General features: G+C 35.5%; 1 protein-coding gene across 1 annotated transcript in view; it reads left to right on the top strand.

Annotated features, from left to right (window-relative positions):
* Window positions 1-20,800, top strand: part of Fam135a (family with sequence similarity 135 member A) — a 126,848-nt gene that overhangs the window by 47,409 nt on the left and 58,639 nt on the right. The window contains 5 exon segments of the mRNA XM_047557828.1: window positions 13,691-13,830; window positions 13,986-14,056; window positions 15,661-15,834; window positions 19,089-19,215; window positions 20,044-20,197. Coding sequence (XP_047413784.1) covers window positions 13,691-13,830; window positions 13,986-14,056; window positions 15,661-15,834; window positions 19,089-19,215; window positions 20,044-20,197 — 666 coding nt within the window.

Raw genomic sequence — 20,800 nt, 5'->3', positions numbered from 1 at the left:
TAAATAATACACTATTATATGATGAACGGATAACAGAAGACATCAGGAGGGAAATAAAAAAATTCTTAGAAGTAAACGAGAACAAAGACACATCATATCAAAATCTCTGGGACACTATGAATGCAGTACTTAGAGGAAGATTTATTTCATGGGGCACATTCAACAAAAGAAGTAGAAATCAACAAATAAACAACTTAACACTACGACTCAAAGCCCTAGAAAAAGAAGAGCAGACCAACACCAAAAGTAGTAGAAGACAGGAAATAGTTAAAATCAGAGCCGAAATCAACGAAATTGAAACAAAAGAAACAATCGGAAAAACTAACAAAATAAATAGTTGGTTCTTTGAAAAAATAAACAAAATTGATAAACCCTTAGCCACACTAACAAGAGAAAGAGGGAGAAAACTCAAATTACTAAAATTCAGAATGAAAAAGGAAATATCACAACAGACACGAGTGAAATACAAAACATAATTAGAAGCTATTTTGAAAATCTATATTCCAACAAAACAGAAAACCTCGAAGACATCAACACGTTTCTAGAGACATGAATTACCTAAACCAAACCAGGAGGATATACACAACTAAAATAAATCAATTTCAAGCAGTGAAATAGAAGAGGTCATCAAAAGCCTACCAATAAAGAAAAGTCCAGGACGAGATGGGTTCTCAGCCGAGTTCTACAAAACCTTTAAAGAAGAGCTCATTCCAATACTCCTCAAAGTATTCCATGAAATAGAAGAGGAGGGAACCCTCCCAAACTCATTCTATGAAGCCAATATCACCCTGATACCTAAACCAGACAGAGACACATCGAGGAAAGAAAATTTCAGACCAATTTCATCTTTAATGAACATCGATGCAAAAATTCTCAACAAAATTTTAGCAAATCGCATATAAAAATATATTAAAAAGATAGTGCACCATGATCAAGTGGGTTTTATCCCAGGGATGCAAGGTTGGTTCAACATCCGGAAATCAATAAATGTCATTTCACCATATCAACAGACTTAAAGTTAAGAATCACATGATTATTTCAATAGATGCAGAAAAAGCATTTGATAAAATACAGCATCCTTTCATGCTCAAAACACTAGAAAAAATAGGAATAGTGGGAACATTTCTTAACATTGTAAAGACCATCTATGCTAAGCCCATGGCTAATATCATTCTAAATGGTGAAAAACTGAAAGCATTCCCCCTAAAAACTGGAACAAGGCAGGGATGCCCTCTTTCACCAATTCTATTCATCATCGTCCTTGAAACTCTAGCCAGAGCAATCAGACAAACCAAAGAAATTAAAGGGATAGGCATAGGAAAAGAAGAACTCAAACTATCCCTGTTCGCTGATGACATGATTATATATTTAGAGGAACCTGGAAATTCCACCTGAAAACTTTTAGAACTCATAAGTGAATTCAGTAAAGTAGCAGGTTACAAGATCAATGCACATAAATCCAATGAATTTTTATACATAAGTGATGAATCTTCAGAAAGAGAAATTAGGAAAACTACCCCATTCACAATAGCCTCAAAAAAAATAAAATACTTGGGAATCAATCTCACAAAAGAGGGAAAAGACCTCTACAATGAGAACTACAGAACGCTAAAGAAAGAAATTAAAGAAAACCTTAGAAGATGGAAAGATCTCCCATGTTCTTGGATAGGCAGAATTAATATTGTCAAAATGGCCATACTACCTAAAGTGCTATACAGATTCAATGCAATTCCAATTAAAATCCCAATGGTGTACCTTACAGAAATAGAGCAAGCAATTATGAAATTCATCTGGAAGAACAAGAAACCCAGAATAGCTAAAGCAATCCTCAGCAGAAAGAGTGAAGCAGGGGGTATCGCAATACCAGATCTTCAACTCTAGTACAAAGCAATAGTAACAAAAACGGCATGGTATTGGTACCAAAATAGACAGTCAGATCAATGGAACAGAATAGAGGACATGGACACAAACCCAAATAAATACAATTTTCTCATACTAGACAAAGGGGCCAAAAATATGCAATGGAGAAAAGATAGCCTCTTCAACAAATGGTGCTGGGAAAACTGGAAAACCATATGCAACAGAATGAAATTAAACCCCTATTTCTAACCCTGCACAAAACTCAACTCAAAATGGATCAAGGACCTTGGAATCAGACCAGAGACCCTGCATCTTTTTTTTTTTTTTTTTTTTTTTTTTTTTTTTTTTTTTTACGTTTACATAGGGTAATGATGTTTATTATATTTTTCCCCTCCCCCCACCCCCCCACCCCTCTTTTCCCTCTACACAGTCCTTCTTTCCTTCATTCTTACTGCTCTCCTTAGCCTAACTCTAAACCTAACCCTAAACCTAATGCTAGCCCGTCCCACCCCCCATTATATGTCCTCATCCGCTTATCAGCGAGATCGTTCGTCCTTTAGTTTTTTGAGATTGGCTTATCTCACTTAGCATGATATTCTCCAATTTCGACCATTTGCCTACAAATGCCATAATTTTATCATTCTTCATTGCGGAGTAATATTCCATTGTATATATATGCCACAGTTTCTTTATCCATTCATCAACTGAAGGGCATCTAGGTTGGTTCCACAATCTGGCTATGGTGAATTGAGCAGCAATGAACATTGATGTGGCTGTATCTCTGTAGTATGCTGATTTTAAGTCCTTTGGGTATAGGCCAAGGAGTGGGATAGCTGGGTCAAATGGTGTTTCCATTCCAAGCTTTCTGAGGAATCTCCACACTGCTTTCCAGAGTGGTTGCACTAATTTGCAACCCCACCAGCAATGTATGAGTGTTCCTTTTTCACCACATCCTCGCCAACACCTATTGTTGCTTGTATTCTTGATAATCGCCATTCTAATTGGGGTGAGATGAAATCTTAGGGTAGTTTTGATTTGCATTTCCCTTATTACTAGGGATGTTGAACATTTTTTCATATATCTGTTGATTACTTGTACATCTTCTTCTGTGAAGTGTCTGTTCATTTCCTTAGCCCATTTGTTGATTGGATTATTTGTATTCTTGGTGTAGAGTTTTTTGAGTTCTTTATAGATTCTGGAAATTAGCGCTCTATCTGAGGTATGGTTGGCAAAGATATTCTCCCACTCTGTAGGCTCTCTCTTCACATTTCTGATAGTTTCCTTTGCTGAGAGAAAGCTTTTTAGTTTGAATCTATCCCAGTTGTTTATTCTTGCTTTTATTTCTTGTGCTATGGGAGTCCTGTTAAGGAAATCTGATCCTGAGCCAACAAGTTGAAGATTTGGACCTACTTTTTCTTCTATAAGATGCAGGGTCTCTGGTCTGATTCCGAGGTCCTTGATCCATTTTGAGATGAGTTTTGTGTAGGGTGAGAGATAGGGGTTTAGTTTCATTCTATTGCATATAGTTTTCCAGTTTTCCCAGCACCATTTGTTGAAGAGGCTATCTTTTCTCCATTGCATATTGTTGGAACCTTTGTCTAGTATGAGAAAATTGTATTTATTTGGGTTTGTGTCCATGTCTTCTATTCTGTACCATTGATCTACCTGTCTATTTTGGTACCAATACCATGCCGTTTTTGTTACTATTGCTTTGTAGTAGAGTTGAAGATCTGGTATTGCAATACCCCCTGCTTCGCTCTTGCTACTGAGGATTGCTTTAGCTATTCTAGGTTTTTTATTCTTCCAGATGAATTTCATAATTGCTTGCTCTATTTCTGCGAGGTACATCATTGGGATTTTAATTGGAATTGCATTGAATCTGTATAGAACTTTAGGTAGTATAGCCATTTTGACGATATTAATTCTGCCTATCCAGGAACATGGGAGATCTTTCCATCTTCTAAGGTTTTCTTGAATTTCTTTCTTTAGTGTTCTGTAGTTCTCATTGTAGAGGTCTTTCACCTCTTTTGTGAGATTGATTCCCAAGTATTTTATTTTTTTCGATGCTATTGTGAATGGAGTAGTTTTCCTAATTTCTCTTTCTGAAGATTCATCACTTATGTATAAAAATGCATTGGATTTATGAGCATTGATCTTGTAACCTGCTACTTTACTGAATTCACTTATGAGTTCTAAAAGTTTTCTGGTGGAATTTCCAGGTTCCTCTAAATATATAATCATGTCATCAGCGAACAGGGATAGTTTGAGTTCTTCTTTTCCTATTCGTATCCCTTTAATTTCTTTGGTTTGTCTGATTGCTCTGGCTAGAGTCTCAAGGACGATGTTGAATAGAAGCGGTGAAAGAGGGCATCCCTGCCTTGTTCCAGTTTTTAGGGGGAACGCTTTCAGTTTTTCACCATTTAGAATGATATTAGCCATGGGCTTAGCGTAGATGGCCTTTATAATGTTTAGGAATGTTCCCATTACCCCAATTTTTTCTAGTGTTTTGAGCATGAAGGGATGCTGTATTTTATCAAATGCTTTTTCTGCATCTATTGAAATAATCATGTGATTCTTAACTTTAAGTCTGTTGATATGGTGAATGACATTTATTGATTTCCGAATGTTGAACCAACCTTGCATCCCTGGGATAAAACCCACTTGATCATGGTGCACTATTTTTTTAATATATATTTGTATGCGATTTGCTAAAATTTTGTTGAGAATTTTTGCATCGATGTTCATTAAGGATATTGGTCTGAAATTTTCTTTCCTTGATGTGTCTCTGTCTGGTTTAGGTATCAGGGTGATATTGGCTTCATAGAACGAGTTTGGTAGGGTTCCCTCCTCTTCTATTTCATGGAATAGTTTGAGGAGTATTGGAATGAGCTCTTCTTTAAAGGTTTTATAGAACTCGGCTGAGAACCCATCTGGTCCTGGACTTTTCTTTGTTGGTAGGCTTTTGATGACCTCTTCTATTTCATTGCTTGAAATTGGTTTATTTAAGTTGTGTATGTCCTCCTCGTTCAGTTTAGGTAGTTCATATGTCTCTAGAAATTTGTTGATGTCTTCAAGGTTTTCTGTTTTGTTGGAGTATAGATTTTCGAAATAGCTTCTAATTATGTCTTGTATTTCACTCGTGTCTGTTGTGATATTTCCTTGTTCATTCCGAATTTTAGTAATTTGAGTTTTCTCCCTCTTTCTCTTTGTTAGTGTGGCTAAGGGTTTATCAATTTTATTTATTTTTTCAAAGAACCAACTATTTATTTTATTAATTTTTCCGATTGTTTCTTTTGTTTCGATTTCGTTGATTTCGGCTCTGATTTTAACTATTTCCTGTCTTCTACTACTTTTGGTATTGGTCTGCTCTTCTTTTTCTAGTGCTTTGAGCTGTAGTGTTAACTCGTTTATTTGTTGATTTCTACTTCTTTTTTTGAATGCACCCCATGAAATAAATCTTCCTCTAAGTACTGCTTTCATAGTGTCCCAGAGATTTTGATATGATGTGTCTTTGTTCTCGTTTACTTCTAAGAATTTTTTTATTTCCCTCCTGATGTCTTCTGTTATCCATTCATCATATAATAGTGTATTATTTAGTCTCCAGGTATTGGAGAAGTTTCTGTTTTTTATTCTGTCATTTATTTCTAATTTCAATCCATTATGATCTGATAGAGTACAAGGTAGTATCTCTATCTTCTTGTATTTACTAACAGTAGCTTTGTGGCATAAAATATGGTCTATTTTAGAGAAGGATCCATGTGCTGCTGAGAAGAAAGTGTATTCATTCTTTGTTGGATGGTATATTCTATATATGTCCGTTAAGTCGAAATTGCTGATTGTGTTGTTGAGATCTATAGTTTCTTTATTCAATTTTTGTTTGGACGATCTATCCAGTGGTGAGAGAGGTGTGTTAAAATCGCCTAGTATTATTGTGTTGTGGTCTATTTGATTTCTGGAATTGAGAAGGATTTGTTTGACGTACGTGGATGAGCCAATGTTCTTGTTATGATTGTTATGTCTTGCTGATTTATGCTTCCCTTAAGCAGCATGTAATGTCCTTCTTTATCCCTTCTGACTAGTTTTGGTTTGAAGTCCACATTATCTGAAATAAGGATGGATACTCCAGCTTTTTTGCTGTGTCCGTGTGCATGGTATGTTTTTCCCCATCCTTTCACCTTTAGTCTATGGGTGTCTCTTTCTATGAGATGAGTCTCTTGCAGGCAGCATATTGTTGGATTTTTCTTTTTAATCCAATCTGCCAGTCTGTGTCTTTTGATTGATGAATTCAGGCCATTAACATTCAGGGTTATTATTGTGATATGATTTGTATTCCCAGTCAATTGACTCATATTTGTTTTTGACATGATTTGGTTTCTCCTTTATTTGGCTATTCCTTTAGGCTAGCCCCTCCTGTTGCTGATTTGCATCGTTGTTTTTCATCTCTTCCTCATGGAATATTTTGCTGAGAATGTTCTGTAATGCTGGCTTTCTTTTTGTAAATTCCTTTAGCTTTTGTTTATCATGGAAGGATCTTATTTCATCGTCAAATTTGAAGGTAAGTTTTGCTGGGTATAAGATTCTTGGTTGGCATCCATTTTCTTTCAGGGCTTGGTATATGTTGTTCCAGGCCCTTCTAGCTTTTAGGGTCTGGATTGAAAAATCTGCTGATATTCTTATTGGTTTCCCTCTGAATGTAATTTGATTCTTTTCTCTCGCGGCCTTTAAAATTCTGTCTTTATTTTGTATGTTAGGTATTTTCATAATAATGTGCCTTGGTGTGGGTCTGTTGTAATTTTGTATGTTTGGAGTTCTATAAGCCTCTTGTACTTGGTTTTCCATTTCATTCTTCAGATTTGGGAAATTTTCTGTTATTATTTCATTGAATAGATTGTTCATTCCTTTGGTTTGTTTCTCTAAGCCTTCCTCAATCCCAATAATTCTCAAATTTGGCCTTTTCATGATATCCCATAGTTCTTGGAGATTCTGTTCATGATTTCTTACCATCTTCTCTGTTTGTTCAACTTTTTTTCCAAGGTTAAATATTTTGTCTTCAATGTCTGAGGTTCTGTCTTCCAGGTGTTCTATCCTATTGGTTATGCTTTCTATGGAGTTTTTAACTTGGTTTATTGTTTCCTTCATTTCAAGGATTTGTTTGGTTTTTTTTCAGTATCTCTAACTCTTTATTGAAATGATATCTTGCTTCCCGTATTTGGTCTTTTAACTGTTGATTGGTGCGATCATTTAATGCCTGCATTTGCTCTTTCATCTCCTCCTTCAATGCCTGCATTTGCTCTTTCATCTCCTCATTAGCTTCCCTGATCGTTTTAATTACGTACATTCTGAACTCCCTTTCTGACATTTCTTCTGTTGTGCTGTCATTGGGTTTTATTGATGTAGTATCTAGGTTTGTTTGGGACATTTTCTTCCCTTGTTTTCTCTTAATGGTCAGTTGTCAGTGGGACCCTGAGATATTGCAGTTTTCCACTATTGGCTTATAGTGTCCCAGTAGATTTCCAGTGTATCACCTCCCAGCCTTCAGTAGCCTGATGTCTTGGAGGAATCTGATAAAGCAGCTCATTCGAAGAATACTGCCCCTAGCCCCCTACTGGTTCCACGTTTTGGAACTGGCTCTGTGCGGAAATGCTCTCACTGTGGGTCTGCACCGTGCAGCTGGCCGTGTGGGAAGAGCCCACTGCCGGAGTGTGGAAGACTACCTTGGGAAGACTCAAGCTGCCCTGCCCGGCTCTGCTAAGCCACCTCTATCTGGGCCTGCCACCCGGGCTGAGCTTTACCCAGTGGGCAGACTCACCCGTGGCTCTATTTCAGTCCGAGTCTCTCTGTGCCTCCCCCTCTTAGCTCCTGGGTTCTGGAGCGACCGGGGGTGCAGTCTCCCTCTAGGCCGCCATCTTGGATCTCCCCGTGAAGAGAGCCCGCAGCCGGAGTGGGCAGAGCCGCCTGAAGAGGTCTCCGGCTGCCCTGCCCTTATCCCTGAGGCTGATTGCAGATCGAGGCTCTCCGCTGGTTCTTTGCAGGAGTACACTGCACTGCAGCGGCTCCGGGACTCGGAGCCTGCTCTGTTCAGAAAGGCTCTCACTAGCGGGCCAGTTCCGTTCCGAGAACCTGGAGAAGCTGGCTTTGTGGGCGGGGCCCACCGCCGGAGTGCGCAGGGCTGCCTGTGGATGACTCTAGCTGCCCTGCCCGGCTCCGATAAGCCACCTCTATCTGGGCCTGCCACCCGGGCCGAGCTTTACCCAGTGGGCAGACTCACCCGTGGCTCCACTTCAGTCCGAGTCTCTCAATGCCTCCCCTTCTTAACTCCTGGGTTCTGGAGCGACTGGGGGTGCAGTCTCCCTCTAGGCCGCCATCTTGGATCGCCCCGTGAAGAGAGTCCCCCTGCATCTTATAGAAGAAAAAATAGGTCCAAATCTTCAACTTTTTGGTTTAGGATCAGACTTCCTTAACAGGACTCCAATTGCACAAGAAATAAAAGCAAGAATCAACAACTGGAACAGATTCAAACTAAAAAACTTTGTCTCAGCAAAGGAAATTATCAGTAATGTGAAGAGAGAGCCTACAGAGTGGGAGAATATCTTTGCCACTCATAGTTCAGAGCGCTAATTTCCAGAATATATAAAGACCTCAAAAACTCTACACCAAGAATACAAATAATCCAATCAATAAATGGGCTAAGGAAATGAGCAGACACTTCACAGAAGATCTACAAGGAATCAACAGATATATGAAAAAATGTTCAACATCTCTAGTAATAAGAGAAATGCAAATCAAAAGTACTCTAAGATTCCATCTCACACCAATTAGAATGGCGATTATCAAGAATACAAGCAACAATAGGTGTTGGCGAGGATGTGGGGAAAAAGGTACACTTATACATTGCTGGTGGGGTTGCAAATTAGTCCAGCCACTCTGGAAAGCAGGGTGGAGATTGCTTAGAAAACTTGGAATGGAACCACCATTACCAGCTATCTCACTCCTTGGCCTATACCCAAAGGACTTAAAATCAGCATACTACAGAGATGCAGCCACATCAGTGTTCGTTGCTGCTCAATTCACCATAACCAGATTGTGGAACCAACCTAGATATCCTTCAATTGATGAATGAATAATGAAACTGTGGCATATTTATACAATGGAATATTACTCAGCCACAAAGAATCATAAAATTATGGCATTTGCAGGCAAATGGATGAAATTGGAGAATATAATGCTAAGTGAGATAAGCCAATCTCAAAAAACCAAAGGACGAATGATCTCGCTGATAAGCGGATGAGGACATATAATGGGGGGTGGGAGAGGTTAGCGTTAGGGTTAGGGTTAGGTTTAGGATTAGGGTTAAGGAAGGGCGCCAGAATGGAGGAAGGAAGGACTGTATAGAGGGAAAAGAGGGGTGGGAGGGGTAGGGGAGAAGAAAAAAAAAATAACAGAATGAATCAAACAACATTACCCTATGTAAATTTATGATTACACAAATGGTATGCCTTTACATGTGTCCCATTTGTTTACAATAAAAAAAAAAAAAAGGAAATATCCCACTGGCTGCGGACAAAGAAAAAGATAAAACAATTATAGTACAGTGGTGAATCTCCAGGGACCACTTCTCTCTCTGAAATGCAGCCAACTATGAAAAAGTTATAAAAACTCCAAAAACAGATGAATCTCTCCCTTCTGAGAGCCTCAGGGGAGTTCCTGGCTGAATGACTGGCCCAGGTTCTCACAGTGAGTCTCACATACCCTCTGTGAGCTGGCCTGATGCTGCCTGTGCTCCCACACTGTGCCTGGCAGCAGGAACAAAGCCACTGGAGCCCACGGGACTAGGCCTAGACTAGGGTCCTCAAGGTAACAAGTCCTATGAGCAAATGTTCAAGTCCATACAGGATGATAGACATCTCGAAACTTCTCTTTGAGGGACTTGTACAGGCAACATTTCAGAACCACCAGGACATTGAAGACCCTGAAAGGATGGAATTGAAATACTACTACCTGCATGGAATGGGCCCTAGAGATAAAAATTGGTTTTTGCATAAAAATGAAGTTATGTTTTCATACAAAAAAAAGAAATTCATAGCACTAAATGCCTAAATTTTTAAAAAAGAAGAAAAATAAATAAATGAAATAAAAGGGATGGTGATGTAGCTCAGAGATAGAACACTCCTGGGGTCAGTTGCCAGGGCTGGGAGGCAAAAACTTTTCCTTTTTCCTGAAATGTTATGTTTTATCTTTATTTGACTAACTCTTTTTCATGGTATTTCAACTCAAATACTTATCATCAACATCCTTTTCTGACTCCACAAAGTTCATTCTGATATAAGAAGTTGCATAGCATTCTATCCTTTAACACTTTATATAGAGGTAGTTTGCAGAATTAGATGAGGTCAGGTAAAGTTTGTTTGGTTTAGTTGGATTCACTCCATTTAACTTAGGATAATACATAACACAGAGTAATTTTTATTGTGAACTGTGTTATATGATATGTTATATGATAACATGAGGTTATATGATAACACTATTTTATTAAATAATGAATACCCAGGGATTTGACCCTTTAAGAAGTATAATACTACCAGTACCTTCAAATCCTCCTGACTTTCAGAATGCTCATCCTGACTTTCATGTTAATGATTCTTTTGCTTTCTCCCTAGTTTTATCATTGAATGTATCCCAGTGAAATACCTGGTTGAATGTGACAAAACTGAATAGCAAGCACAAATCCAATTGTATAAGAAAGGTGTAATACTACTGTTATTTTTAAAAGGCTCAGTTTTAGTCAGCTTCTTCGCTGCTGTGACTAAAAGACCTGACAAGAACAATTTTAGAAGAGGAAAATTTTATTTGAGGGCTCTTGGTTTCAAGGTCTCAGTCCATAGACAGCTGGCTCCATTCCTTTGGACTCAAGTTGAGGCAGAACATCATGGCAGAGAGATGTGGCTCACATAATGATCAGGAAGCAGAGAGGGAGCTCCACTCACCAGATAAAAAATATATACCTCAAAGGCATGCCCTCCAGGGACCCACATCCCCCAGCCACACCTTCCTTGCCTTCAGTCACCACTTAGTTAATCCTATCAGGGTGATTAATTCAGTGATTGGATTAAGACTCTTATAACCTGATATTTCTCCTCTTGCATTGTCTCACACATGAGCTTTTGGGGGACACTGCATATCCAAACTTAACAGGTTCCCAGAATAAGAAACCGGAACAGTTTTATAGTATGCATCTATATATCAAAAAGGTTTTAAGATCTCCTTTGAGGAAGTTAATGGGTAATATCAAAAATGAATTATATAAAATATAGAGCTTACCACATTAGGAGCTTCCAGCAAGGCTATAATGTGATAAAATATTGGATATCCAACGTATTGCATCTAAACTTACCATGACCTTCTTCCAACTCTTAGGAGCATAACAAAGCAGAAAGCTTCTGTGAGGTGAAAATACCCTAAAATGATGTAAGGCAATAGAACAGAAATCTTATTAGTGTACCTTCCAACAGTCCAAGTACTAAAAAGAATCGGTTCAGGTTTTAAAGTTTTCTTTAGGTTAAAAGATGGTACTGTGGCAGTGGAGATCAATCATATGACAGACTTCAACATATGTCTTTTGAGGCACACTAATCCGATCTTACTTCAGATGTCTGATAGGCCTCAGTTCAGTCATGACTGAAATGGGAACTGATTGGTGACTCTGAGAACATATATGGGACTTGACTCTTTGATCTTCATTTTAGAGAGATGATAGGTTACTTGATAAGTCATTGTTGGTCAAAGTCCCCATGTTAAGAACTGAGGTCTGGGGTTATGACTCAGTGGTGGAGCACTTGCCTAACATGTGTGAGGCACTGGGTTCAATTCTCAGCACCACATAAAAATAAATAAATAAAATAAAGGTATTTTGTCCCATCTACAACTAAAAAAAAAAAAAAAAAAAACTATTAATTTAAGATTTTACCCTGTACGTTGTTTGAAAATCTTCCAGTTTCCCATGTTTCTTAACATTTTGTGAGCAGAGACACTTGAAAGACTGTTACAGACTAACAGAGTAAACTTATGCAAAGTTTTGACAAGTTTTCTTACAGTTACTCAGAAAAGATTGAAGTTTTCAAAAATTTTAGAGTTCTTAGTTTTGACCAGAAACCCATAGTACGCATATTATCTGCCTTTGTCTGCCTCCATGTCACTCCCATAGGTCTTGGTGGCATGGGCATAAGATGAACTGATATGAATGAGAAGTTCATGTTGCTTGCTTTGCTGTGAAAAATGAAATATTTTTGTCTTTGACCCAAGAGTCTTATGTCTTCTATCAGCAACTATGAAACTGTGGCAGGTTAGTTGTTAGTTTGGTTGCACATAAGACAAAATTCTTGACAGTTCTTAAATTGTCAGAGAATACTCTTGTTTATCTCTTTCTGGAAAGGAAGAATCTAGCTGCCAGCTTTCTAGGAGCACAGTAGAGGAAGAAATCTGGGAATCTTTGCATTTAGCATATAAGATGCCTATGCTCCTATAATTGTGCTCTCAGTATTGCCAGGTGACTTTGAGTTCAGAGGGCTTCTTTGTTATCCTCTCCAGAGAATAAACCTCTAGACTTCAACAGGGTTGAAAGAGGAGCATCAATATAATGGCATGCAGTAGGGGAAGGAATCTATTCTGTTCTTTGCTGATAGGTTACCGTCTCAAGAAAACATTGCCTGACTTTTCTGTTCAGAATGACTGTCTTGCTCATCCTTCCTTCCTTCTCATTTTTTTCCATAGTAATTATTACTTTCATATTGTATCATGTACTAATTTTTAAAAAATCTGTATTCCCCTTCCCCATTAGAATGTAAGCTTTATGAGGTCAGAGATTTTTAATTCTTTGATTTTATTATATATCACTAACACCTAGAAAGTACCTGGCACATATAGTCTTTCCAGAAATGTTTGCTATTTAGATGTGAATAAGTGACTAAAAGGAATTTGCATGTCTGTTGTCACTGCTGTTGGTTTGAGAATAAATTAAAACATTTATTATCTATAAGTCAGTGATATGTCTTTTTAAAAGCTTTAAGTATTGCTATCAATTAAGTATATAGGTAGTTTTCACTGACAATTATTGTTAGTTATTCCAGAGCAATTTAGAATCATTTCTTATCTGACCTTACAATTCCATTTAGTTATGTTTGAGTATTTCTAGCATTCTTACTCAACAAATATTGGATGTTTTATTGGAAGAGACAGTGGAGTTTGCTGAAGAGTTTGATGTGAGGCATGGAGAAAAGAGCGTAATTAACACAGATCACAGATCTAGTAAGGGGCAGAGCTAGATTTTACATCTAACCAGTCTCATTCTAAAGTCTGTTTTCTTAATCACTACTATGCTGCTTGTTGGTGAAGTGAAATAGAGGAAAGCTAGCAAAAAAGACTAAACTTGTCCAAAAAGCCTAATTAAAGAACTGTAAAAATGAGAGAATATATAACTATGTTACATGCTGATTTTAAGTCAAGTAAGTGAGGGCTGAGAATTTTCCGTTGCATTTAGCAAAGCACAAGTCAGTAATGCTCCTGATAAAATCAGTTAAATGTGTCAAAGTCTAGTTGAAGTGTGAATTATTGCCTCATTTACCTTTCAGATTAGGTTTAGTCATAGGACAGTTTTATAATGGTTATAATGTATTTATTCATTTTCATCACAGAAATTAGTAAACTTTAAGAAATGTTCTAAACTTCTATGTTAAGTAATAATAATGGAGTAATCAAGCTTTAGTACTTTAAAGGAAAAGTACTTATACTATTATATTTTGTCTTTTACCTGTCAATTACATCTTATCTTTTTTAGGTATGACTTTAGCCTTTCCAGCTTCAGTTCATGATTCTCTGATTTGCAGTAAAACATTTCAAATTCTGTACAAAAACGAAGAGGTCGTTTTAAATGATGTTTTGCTCTTCAAAGTTAAAATGTTGTTGGATGAAAAAAAGGTAAACATCTCTTCACATATATGTAGATACAAATTTTTTGAAACCTTAAAGTATATTTCTTTTTTTAATGTCTATATTAAGGTATATTTCTAACTTTCTAAGGTATATTTCTAACTTTCTGAATATTCATAAAGCATCTCAAAATTTCTCTTTAGATTGAAGAAACCCTTGAGGAAATGAATTTTCTGTTATCCTTGGATCTACACTTCACAGATGGAGATTATTCGTAAGTAGGCTAGTCAAACAGTTAAAAATTCTTTAGGTATACTCATGGCTGTTATTTATTAGATTCCCCATTTTCTTTTCAGAATTCAGCCTATCCTTTCTTGTTTATTTTTTGGGAGAGTGATTAGAACTGCTCTTTCATGCTCAGGCTGATTCCTTAACTCCAGGTAGCAAAATCAGATAAGATGAAGAAATATAAGACTCTAGAAATTATACAGTTGATATAATACCACTAGTAAGGGGCAGAGCTAGATTTTACATCTAACCAGTCTCATTCTAAAGTCTGTTTTCTTAATCACTACTATGCTGCTTCTTGGTGAAGTGAAATAGAGGAAAGCTAGCAAAAAAGACTAAACTTGTCCAAAAAGCCTAATTAAAGAACTGTAAAAATGAAATCTATCATGAGGCATTTAAATATAACTGAATTATCATTGGCAAATCTTTCTTAGTAGAATGAATTATGCCTTCTTTAGGTGAAACTTTGTTGGTATCTGAGAATTATCAAGACTGATGACTCTTAGGCTTGACTATTGTTTCTGTCCTTGAGGAAGTTTTAAGGCTAGATACCCTGAATTTGCCCACACACCTGAACATCTGAACATATATTTTAGGGACAAATTGTGCTTTTAATCATTAAAACAAGAATCAGAGATCTATGTTACCATTTTATTTTGGAGGCCTTTTTTTCCCTCCATTTCAATGAAGTTTTAGAACTACTTACTTAAAAATTGTACATAAATTCAGAATGTATGTAGGACTGAGTAGTTAGTTACATTGTTTAAAGGACTCCTTTAGATTTCCTCTTCACTATCATAGAGCAGTAAGAATTTTTTATTTAATAACTACTGCTCCTGTGTGATACTTGTTTATTACAAGAGTTTTTTTAAGGCTTCTTTGTTGCTTTTAACCAAGTCAGTTCTTTAAGTGGAATAAGCCAAAATCAGTAGTTAGTTCATATATTAGCTGTAAGTAGTTATAATGTATGTATATATTTGTAAAAGTATATTTGGTTATAATTTTTATGACATAGTTGCATATTTTTGTATGTGTAGATGTAATGACAGACTAAATATAATAAAAATCTTTTACTGAATAAACAGTGACTTGCCATTTTTAGCAGCATTTAATACAGTAAAAATAATTTGAAGTATCTTTTGGGATTTTTACACTATATTTTAACCTATGTTATACTGTAGTCTTGTAATAAACAGTAAAATTTAAGATGAGATTAATTACTGAAGTATAAAAAGGATTCATTATATAGGGATAATTATAGACCATATCATGGACTGATAGAGAATGGCAAGTAGAAACTGGTTACTTTCTTGGTATGTTTCATATTGTTTCCTAATGCAAATTTGAGGCTTCTAACATTATTCTCATTCTAAATTTTTAAAAAATAATTAAGCAGGAACTAGGGATATGGCTTAGTGGTAGAGCACTTGCCTGGCATCCTTAAGGCCCTGAGTTTGATCCCCAGCACTATGAAAGAAAAAAAAAGTAATTTAGCAAATGTTTTTGTAGTTTAAGCTGCCCTACAAAATATTGGCCTTTACTAAACATCCTTTCCTAAGTATTTATATGCAAATGTGTTGCTTTTTATAGGGCAGGTGATCTGAACGCCTTGCAACTAATAAGTAGCCGAACATTGAAGCTGCACTTTAACCTCTACAGAGGACTCCATCATCATATCAATGTTATGTTTGATTATTTCCACCTTTCTGTTGTGTCTGTTACAGTCCATGCATCATTGGTTGCACTACACCAGCCGCTAATAAGGTAACTTTAACCAATACCCTATCCTTAGTAATGTAATGTCTCTCATTTTTATAATGAAAACATGTACTTTGATAAAGATAATGAAATGGTAAAGAATTTTTTAAATTCATAATTAGTAAGAAATACTTCTGCTGGGAATTTTGTAATTTCAGTGGCTCAGGAGGCTAAGGCAAGAGGATCACAAGTTCAAAGCCAGCTTCAGCAACTTAGCAAGGCTCTGTGCAACTTAGTGAAAACCTGTCTCAAAATTAAAAAAAAAAAAAAGGGCTAGCGTTGTGACTCAGTGGTTAACTGCCCCTGAGTTCAATCCCTGGTACCAAAACAGGGAAAAAAACAAAACAAAACAAAAAACTTTCATTTTATACAAACGTAATAAATGATTAAGAGTGGTGGATCATTAGATTGGTAGCATTTTTCTTACAGAAGTATGGAACAACCTTTGTTCATCCCAAATGAGTTGACTAAGTGAAGGAATACAATCCAGAAATAAACATATAATATCGTTTAGTCTGTACCTGTTTTTTTAATCTAATACTGTATTGTTGTTACTCCTTTTCTCGGAAAATATATAAATTTTTTCTTAGTTTTCTTTGTATCCTCTCTGGATGGGCTAATTTTATCTTGTTAATGCTATGCTATACGGTAATTATTGCTTTCTAAGTTATTAACCAGTTCTATGGATTTTTACCTCAACTTTTTAAACTACGTCATATAGTTTAATGTGAAGACATAATTTTTCTGGATCATAATAAATGTGTTAGAATAATTTTTTTCTAACCACTTCTGTGGGAAGTCAAATTATCTTTTGTTACATAAGAATACAATTCAAATCCTTCAGATTATAAGTTTAACAGCATCCTTGTAGTATGGGCAATTGATGAACACTTTCAAATCAATAACCTCTATGAAAAGACCTCAAGTGAATTTGATTTCTGAACTGTACCTCTCTGACACAAATCTGATTCTGACAGCTGTATTAGGGATGATGCTTAAAGGATACCATGGTAAGCTGATTTATCAGAAAGCTAAGTGGGTCGATTTGTAGAATTAGCCTCAGAATTTATAGAAGCCCAACACAATTTAACATATTAACTATAAATAACAGCCTCTGTGGAATATCTTTACATGTTTTAAAAACCATAATTGAGAATGTTTTCCATTGTATTGCTCCCTTTTCTCTTACATGGAGATCATTTTCACCTATCTCTGGGGTGTAGAACCAAGAATAAGACTATTTTGACTTGCTTTACCTTCATATTCTATAATAAGATCTGTAACTGGTTGTTTTGCTATCTTTGTCTTACCTTTTAGGCCTTCGAGAGGCTGTGCTCAGTTGCTGTAGCTTTTTAAGCAGGAAGGTGTTTGTTATATATAACTTTTTTATAAACTTCAAAAAATTTTGGAAGTTGTTCCAGAATAGTTTAGTGTGTAATAACATTTTAACTGAAACATCTTTGACAAGAAAGTAGTTTTTGCAAACTGTACATCAAGTAATGTAAAATACTACTTTAATATGAATTACATGGCCAGGTTTTACTGCCAAAAGTTTGTTTATAAAATATATTGCTATTGTTTTCTGAATCTCGTTTTGTAGCTTCAGTAAAATCCCTCATTAAACTGTTGTAACTTTAAAAAAAAAGAAACTTCCAAGAGGATCTTTGTAAAACTAGCTTAGTTTTTCTCCTGAAAAACATACAATTTAAAATTTAGCTCATGTTCTTAATGTTGCTTTTTAAGGCTCTAATTAAATAGAGTGGTGATATTCACACCACTAACCCAAGTGGTTAGCGTGCTTCCCCTAGCAGTGCACTAGTTTTTCACAGACTAGTAGGATAAAGGGGTAGCTCATTTCCTAGAGACTGTCTCCTGGAAGAAGACATTTTTGGTTCAGAATTAGAAACCTAGAGGCTTAAGTGTTAGCTCTGGTTAGTAACTGGGAAAGAAAAACAAGGTGCCTGTAACAGCTTATGATGCTGTTCTTCACCTAGCTGCCATGGACCCTTAGGTCTACTCTTTTGCTGCTAGAACTTTGCCTTGAAAGCAGCAGCAGCATTTTCCCCTGCCTGTCCTTGCCTAAGTGAGAAGATAGAAAAGGGGGACACAGAGGGTAAGAAAAAGCTTTTGCTGGTGGTATGCTGGTAAAGGGGTCATGTGTGTAAAGGTAACATTTTTTGTTGCTGATGCTTCAACAAGTTTTTCCTGAAGTTTATTATAGATGTTTTTTTGTTCACTGAACAGATTAGAAAAAAAATACTAACTTGTAAATTATCTTCTTAAAATGTTATTTTTACTTAGAATAATTTATATAGTCAATGAACTATAAACCTTACATTAATTATTTAAACTAAAAGGATTAAACATTTCTTTGTTTTTTAATATGATCTCTATCTTATATTTGAATTTTTTAAGTAACACCTTTTTTATGACTCTTCTGAAAAACACATTGTAGCAAGTAGAGTTTACTACTGACTTACAATTCCCTTTTTGGCAGGATATAGATAATTTATTTTTGCAAAGTAAATTGATTTTGCAGACAGACACTACTTTTTACTTATGGCAAAACTGATTTATTTTTCTGTCTTTTTCCTTTTGCCAAACTACCAAACAGTTCAAATGTTTTGACCTGCAATACAATTGTATATGATATTTAAACAAACAAATATACTTATTCTGTGGAATTTATGAAATACTAATTGTAATGTTAGTACTAACAGAAGTAGTTTATATACTACATGATTGAAGTGGTGCTTTGAAGCTCTTAGGAAAATTATCTTAATAAAGTTCAAAGCATTTTGGTAATGAGAATTAAAGGAAAGAACCATCTATTTTTTCCTGAAACAGAGGTATCAGGTAGCTTTACTAATTTTTCTTTTTCCGTATTTAAATGAGAACTCTTTATTATTGTAAATAGCATCTATATTTGATTGTTAACTTTTGAAACTTTGTGACTAGTGATCAGTATTTCCAAATCAAAGCTTGACTCTCATTTGTCCCTTATCTGCTCTAGGATCCTATCCTATTTCATCGTTAGTATCCTTTGAGACTTCCTGAAGCCCAAAGATAGACAGTTATCAAATATCTAGCCTTATTTTTTTATACTCATTGTATTTTTTATAGTTTTTCAGATTAAAATACTTTAGAACTTACAATCTAACAAATCCTTTGCTTTTCTATTCCTCTAATATATTCTTTTGTAAATATCTAGAGTGCAGTAGACTGTTAAAACAATAATAATGTAATGCTTATTCCTTCAGCTTTCCTCGTCCTGTGAAGACTACTTGGTTAAATAGAAATGCACCAGCACAAAACAAAGATTCTGTGATTCCTACTCTTGAAAGTGTGGTCTTTGGGATTAACTACACAAAACAGTTATCACCAGATGTAAGAATTGAATATGTTTATAAATATTGTTTCCTCTTATTTTATTTGCCCTTATCTTAAAAGAAATGTTTGAAACTATTTTATCTGTGAATGTGGTATGTCTTTTGTTAATTATTTGGGCTCAACAACTTAAGATATCTAAATATAATTGTAACTAATGGTTAGTTCCAGTTATGTAGTATGAAAACTACCTAATATTTCAAAATTTTACCAAATTTAGTCAACAGAGATCTTTGAGAACCAGTTAAATATTTTTAAACTTGTGACTGTCAGTTCCTGCTCCCTTAACGGAACTGGTTGAATCTTTCTGAAGAGCCTTTAAAGAACAGTGTCCAGAGTTGAGACCCAACTTAGAGTAGTACAAGTATAGCCATTACTATAAAAGGAAGAAGGACTTTTACTATAAATGCAGAGTGTCCCTCAATATAATATGAATTTCCTGTTACCAAAAATGATAATTTAATCTGCTTTTTTGTTTATAAAAATCCACTATAATCATGTATGGTGTCACATGCTTGAATCCCAGACATTCAGGAGGCTGAGGCAAGAAGTTTAGTGTCAGCCTTGGCAACTTAATGAGACCCTATCTCAAAATAAAAATTGTTTTATAAAAGCACTTGGGATATAGCTTAGTGGTAGAGCACAACTCTTAACTGAAATTACTGTGGCCACATTTTATGTGTTTACTTTTATGAACAGCTCTCTTAAATATGTTGAATTTCTTATGTAATTGGCAAATGCTTAGTTTATCTTTTCCAAGTTTCAAGTGTAATATTTTTGCATTCTTGATTACTAATGTTTTGTTTTCCAAATTTGTTCTTTGTTTAGGGTTGTAGCTTCATCATTGCAGAGTCTTTCCTACATCATGCCTATCATTTTCATTATACACTTTGTGCCACTTTGCTGCTAGCCTTCAAGGGATTGCACAGCTACTTCATTACGGTAACAGAAGAGATTCCCTCTTGTCAGAAACTAGAACTGGGTATGTTAAAAGTAGCTAGACCTGTCCTACAGTTCAAATCATTCTTTTACTCTTCTTTTATTGGTTAAGAGCTTTGCCTTAGTTTTTCTGTACTAAATCTGTACTTTTGTGTGCTTCATTTTTACTTCTCTCTCAATTCAAACTTTTTCAACCCCTGTTAATCACTTTGTGTAATTAAAATTCTGTTATAATGTTGAGAAATAAACTTCTCAATTAGTTTGAAGTGAGTCTTTTGATAGATTTTTTTAAAGATCGTATGCCAATGTAATACTCCTTAAAATGCAATCAGAAATCATACTACAAAGTAAAATAATTATCTGTAAAATTATACAAAGGTAAATTCCAAATATGTAACAGTCTAAGCAGATTGTGGGTACTTGGAATATTTTCATATGCATTTGGTTTTAAATTATCTCAGATCTCTATTTCTTTTGTATCACTTTAGGAAATAATAACATTACTCTGTATTTTAACATTTTGAAATTTATTTAAATCATTTTTAAAAATCAAGTTTCAATTTTAATCTGAGTAGTATCTACATATGTTACATACATAATAAAAATCATGTTGGGGGCTGGGGAGATAGCTCAGTCGGTAGAGTGC

The sequence above is a fragment of the Sciurus carolinensis genome, chromosome 7 (assembly GCF_902686445.1).
Source record: "Sciurus carolinensis chromosome 7, mSciCar1.2, whole genome shotgun sequence".
NCBI classification, from domain to species: Eukaryota; Metazoa; Chordata; class Mammalia; order Rodentia; family Sciuridae; genus Sciurus; species Sciurus carolinensis.
This window is presented reverse-complemented; position numbering and strand designations above follow the sequence as displayed.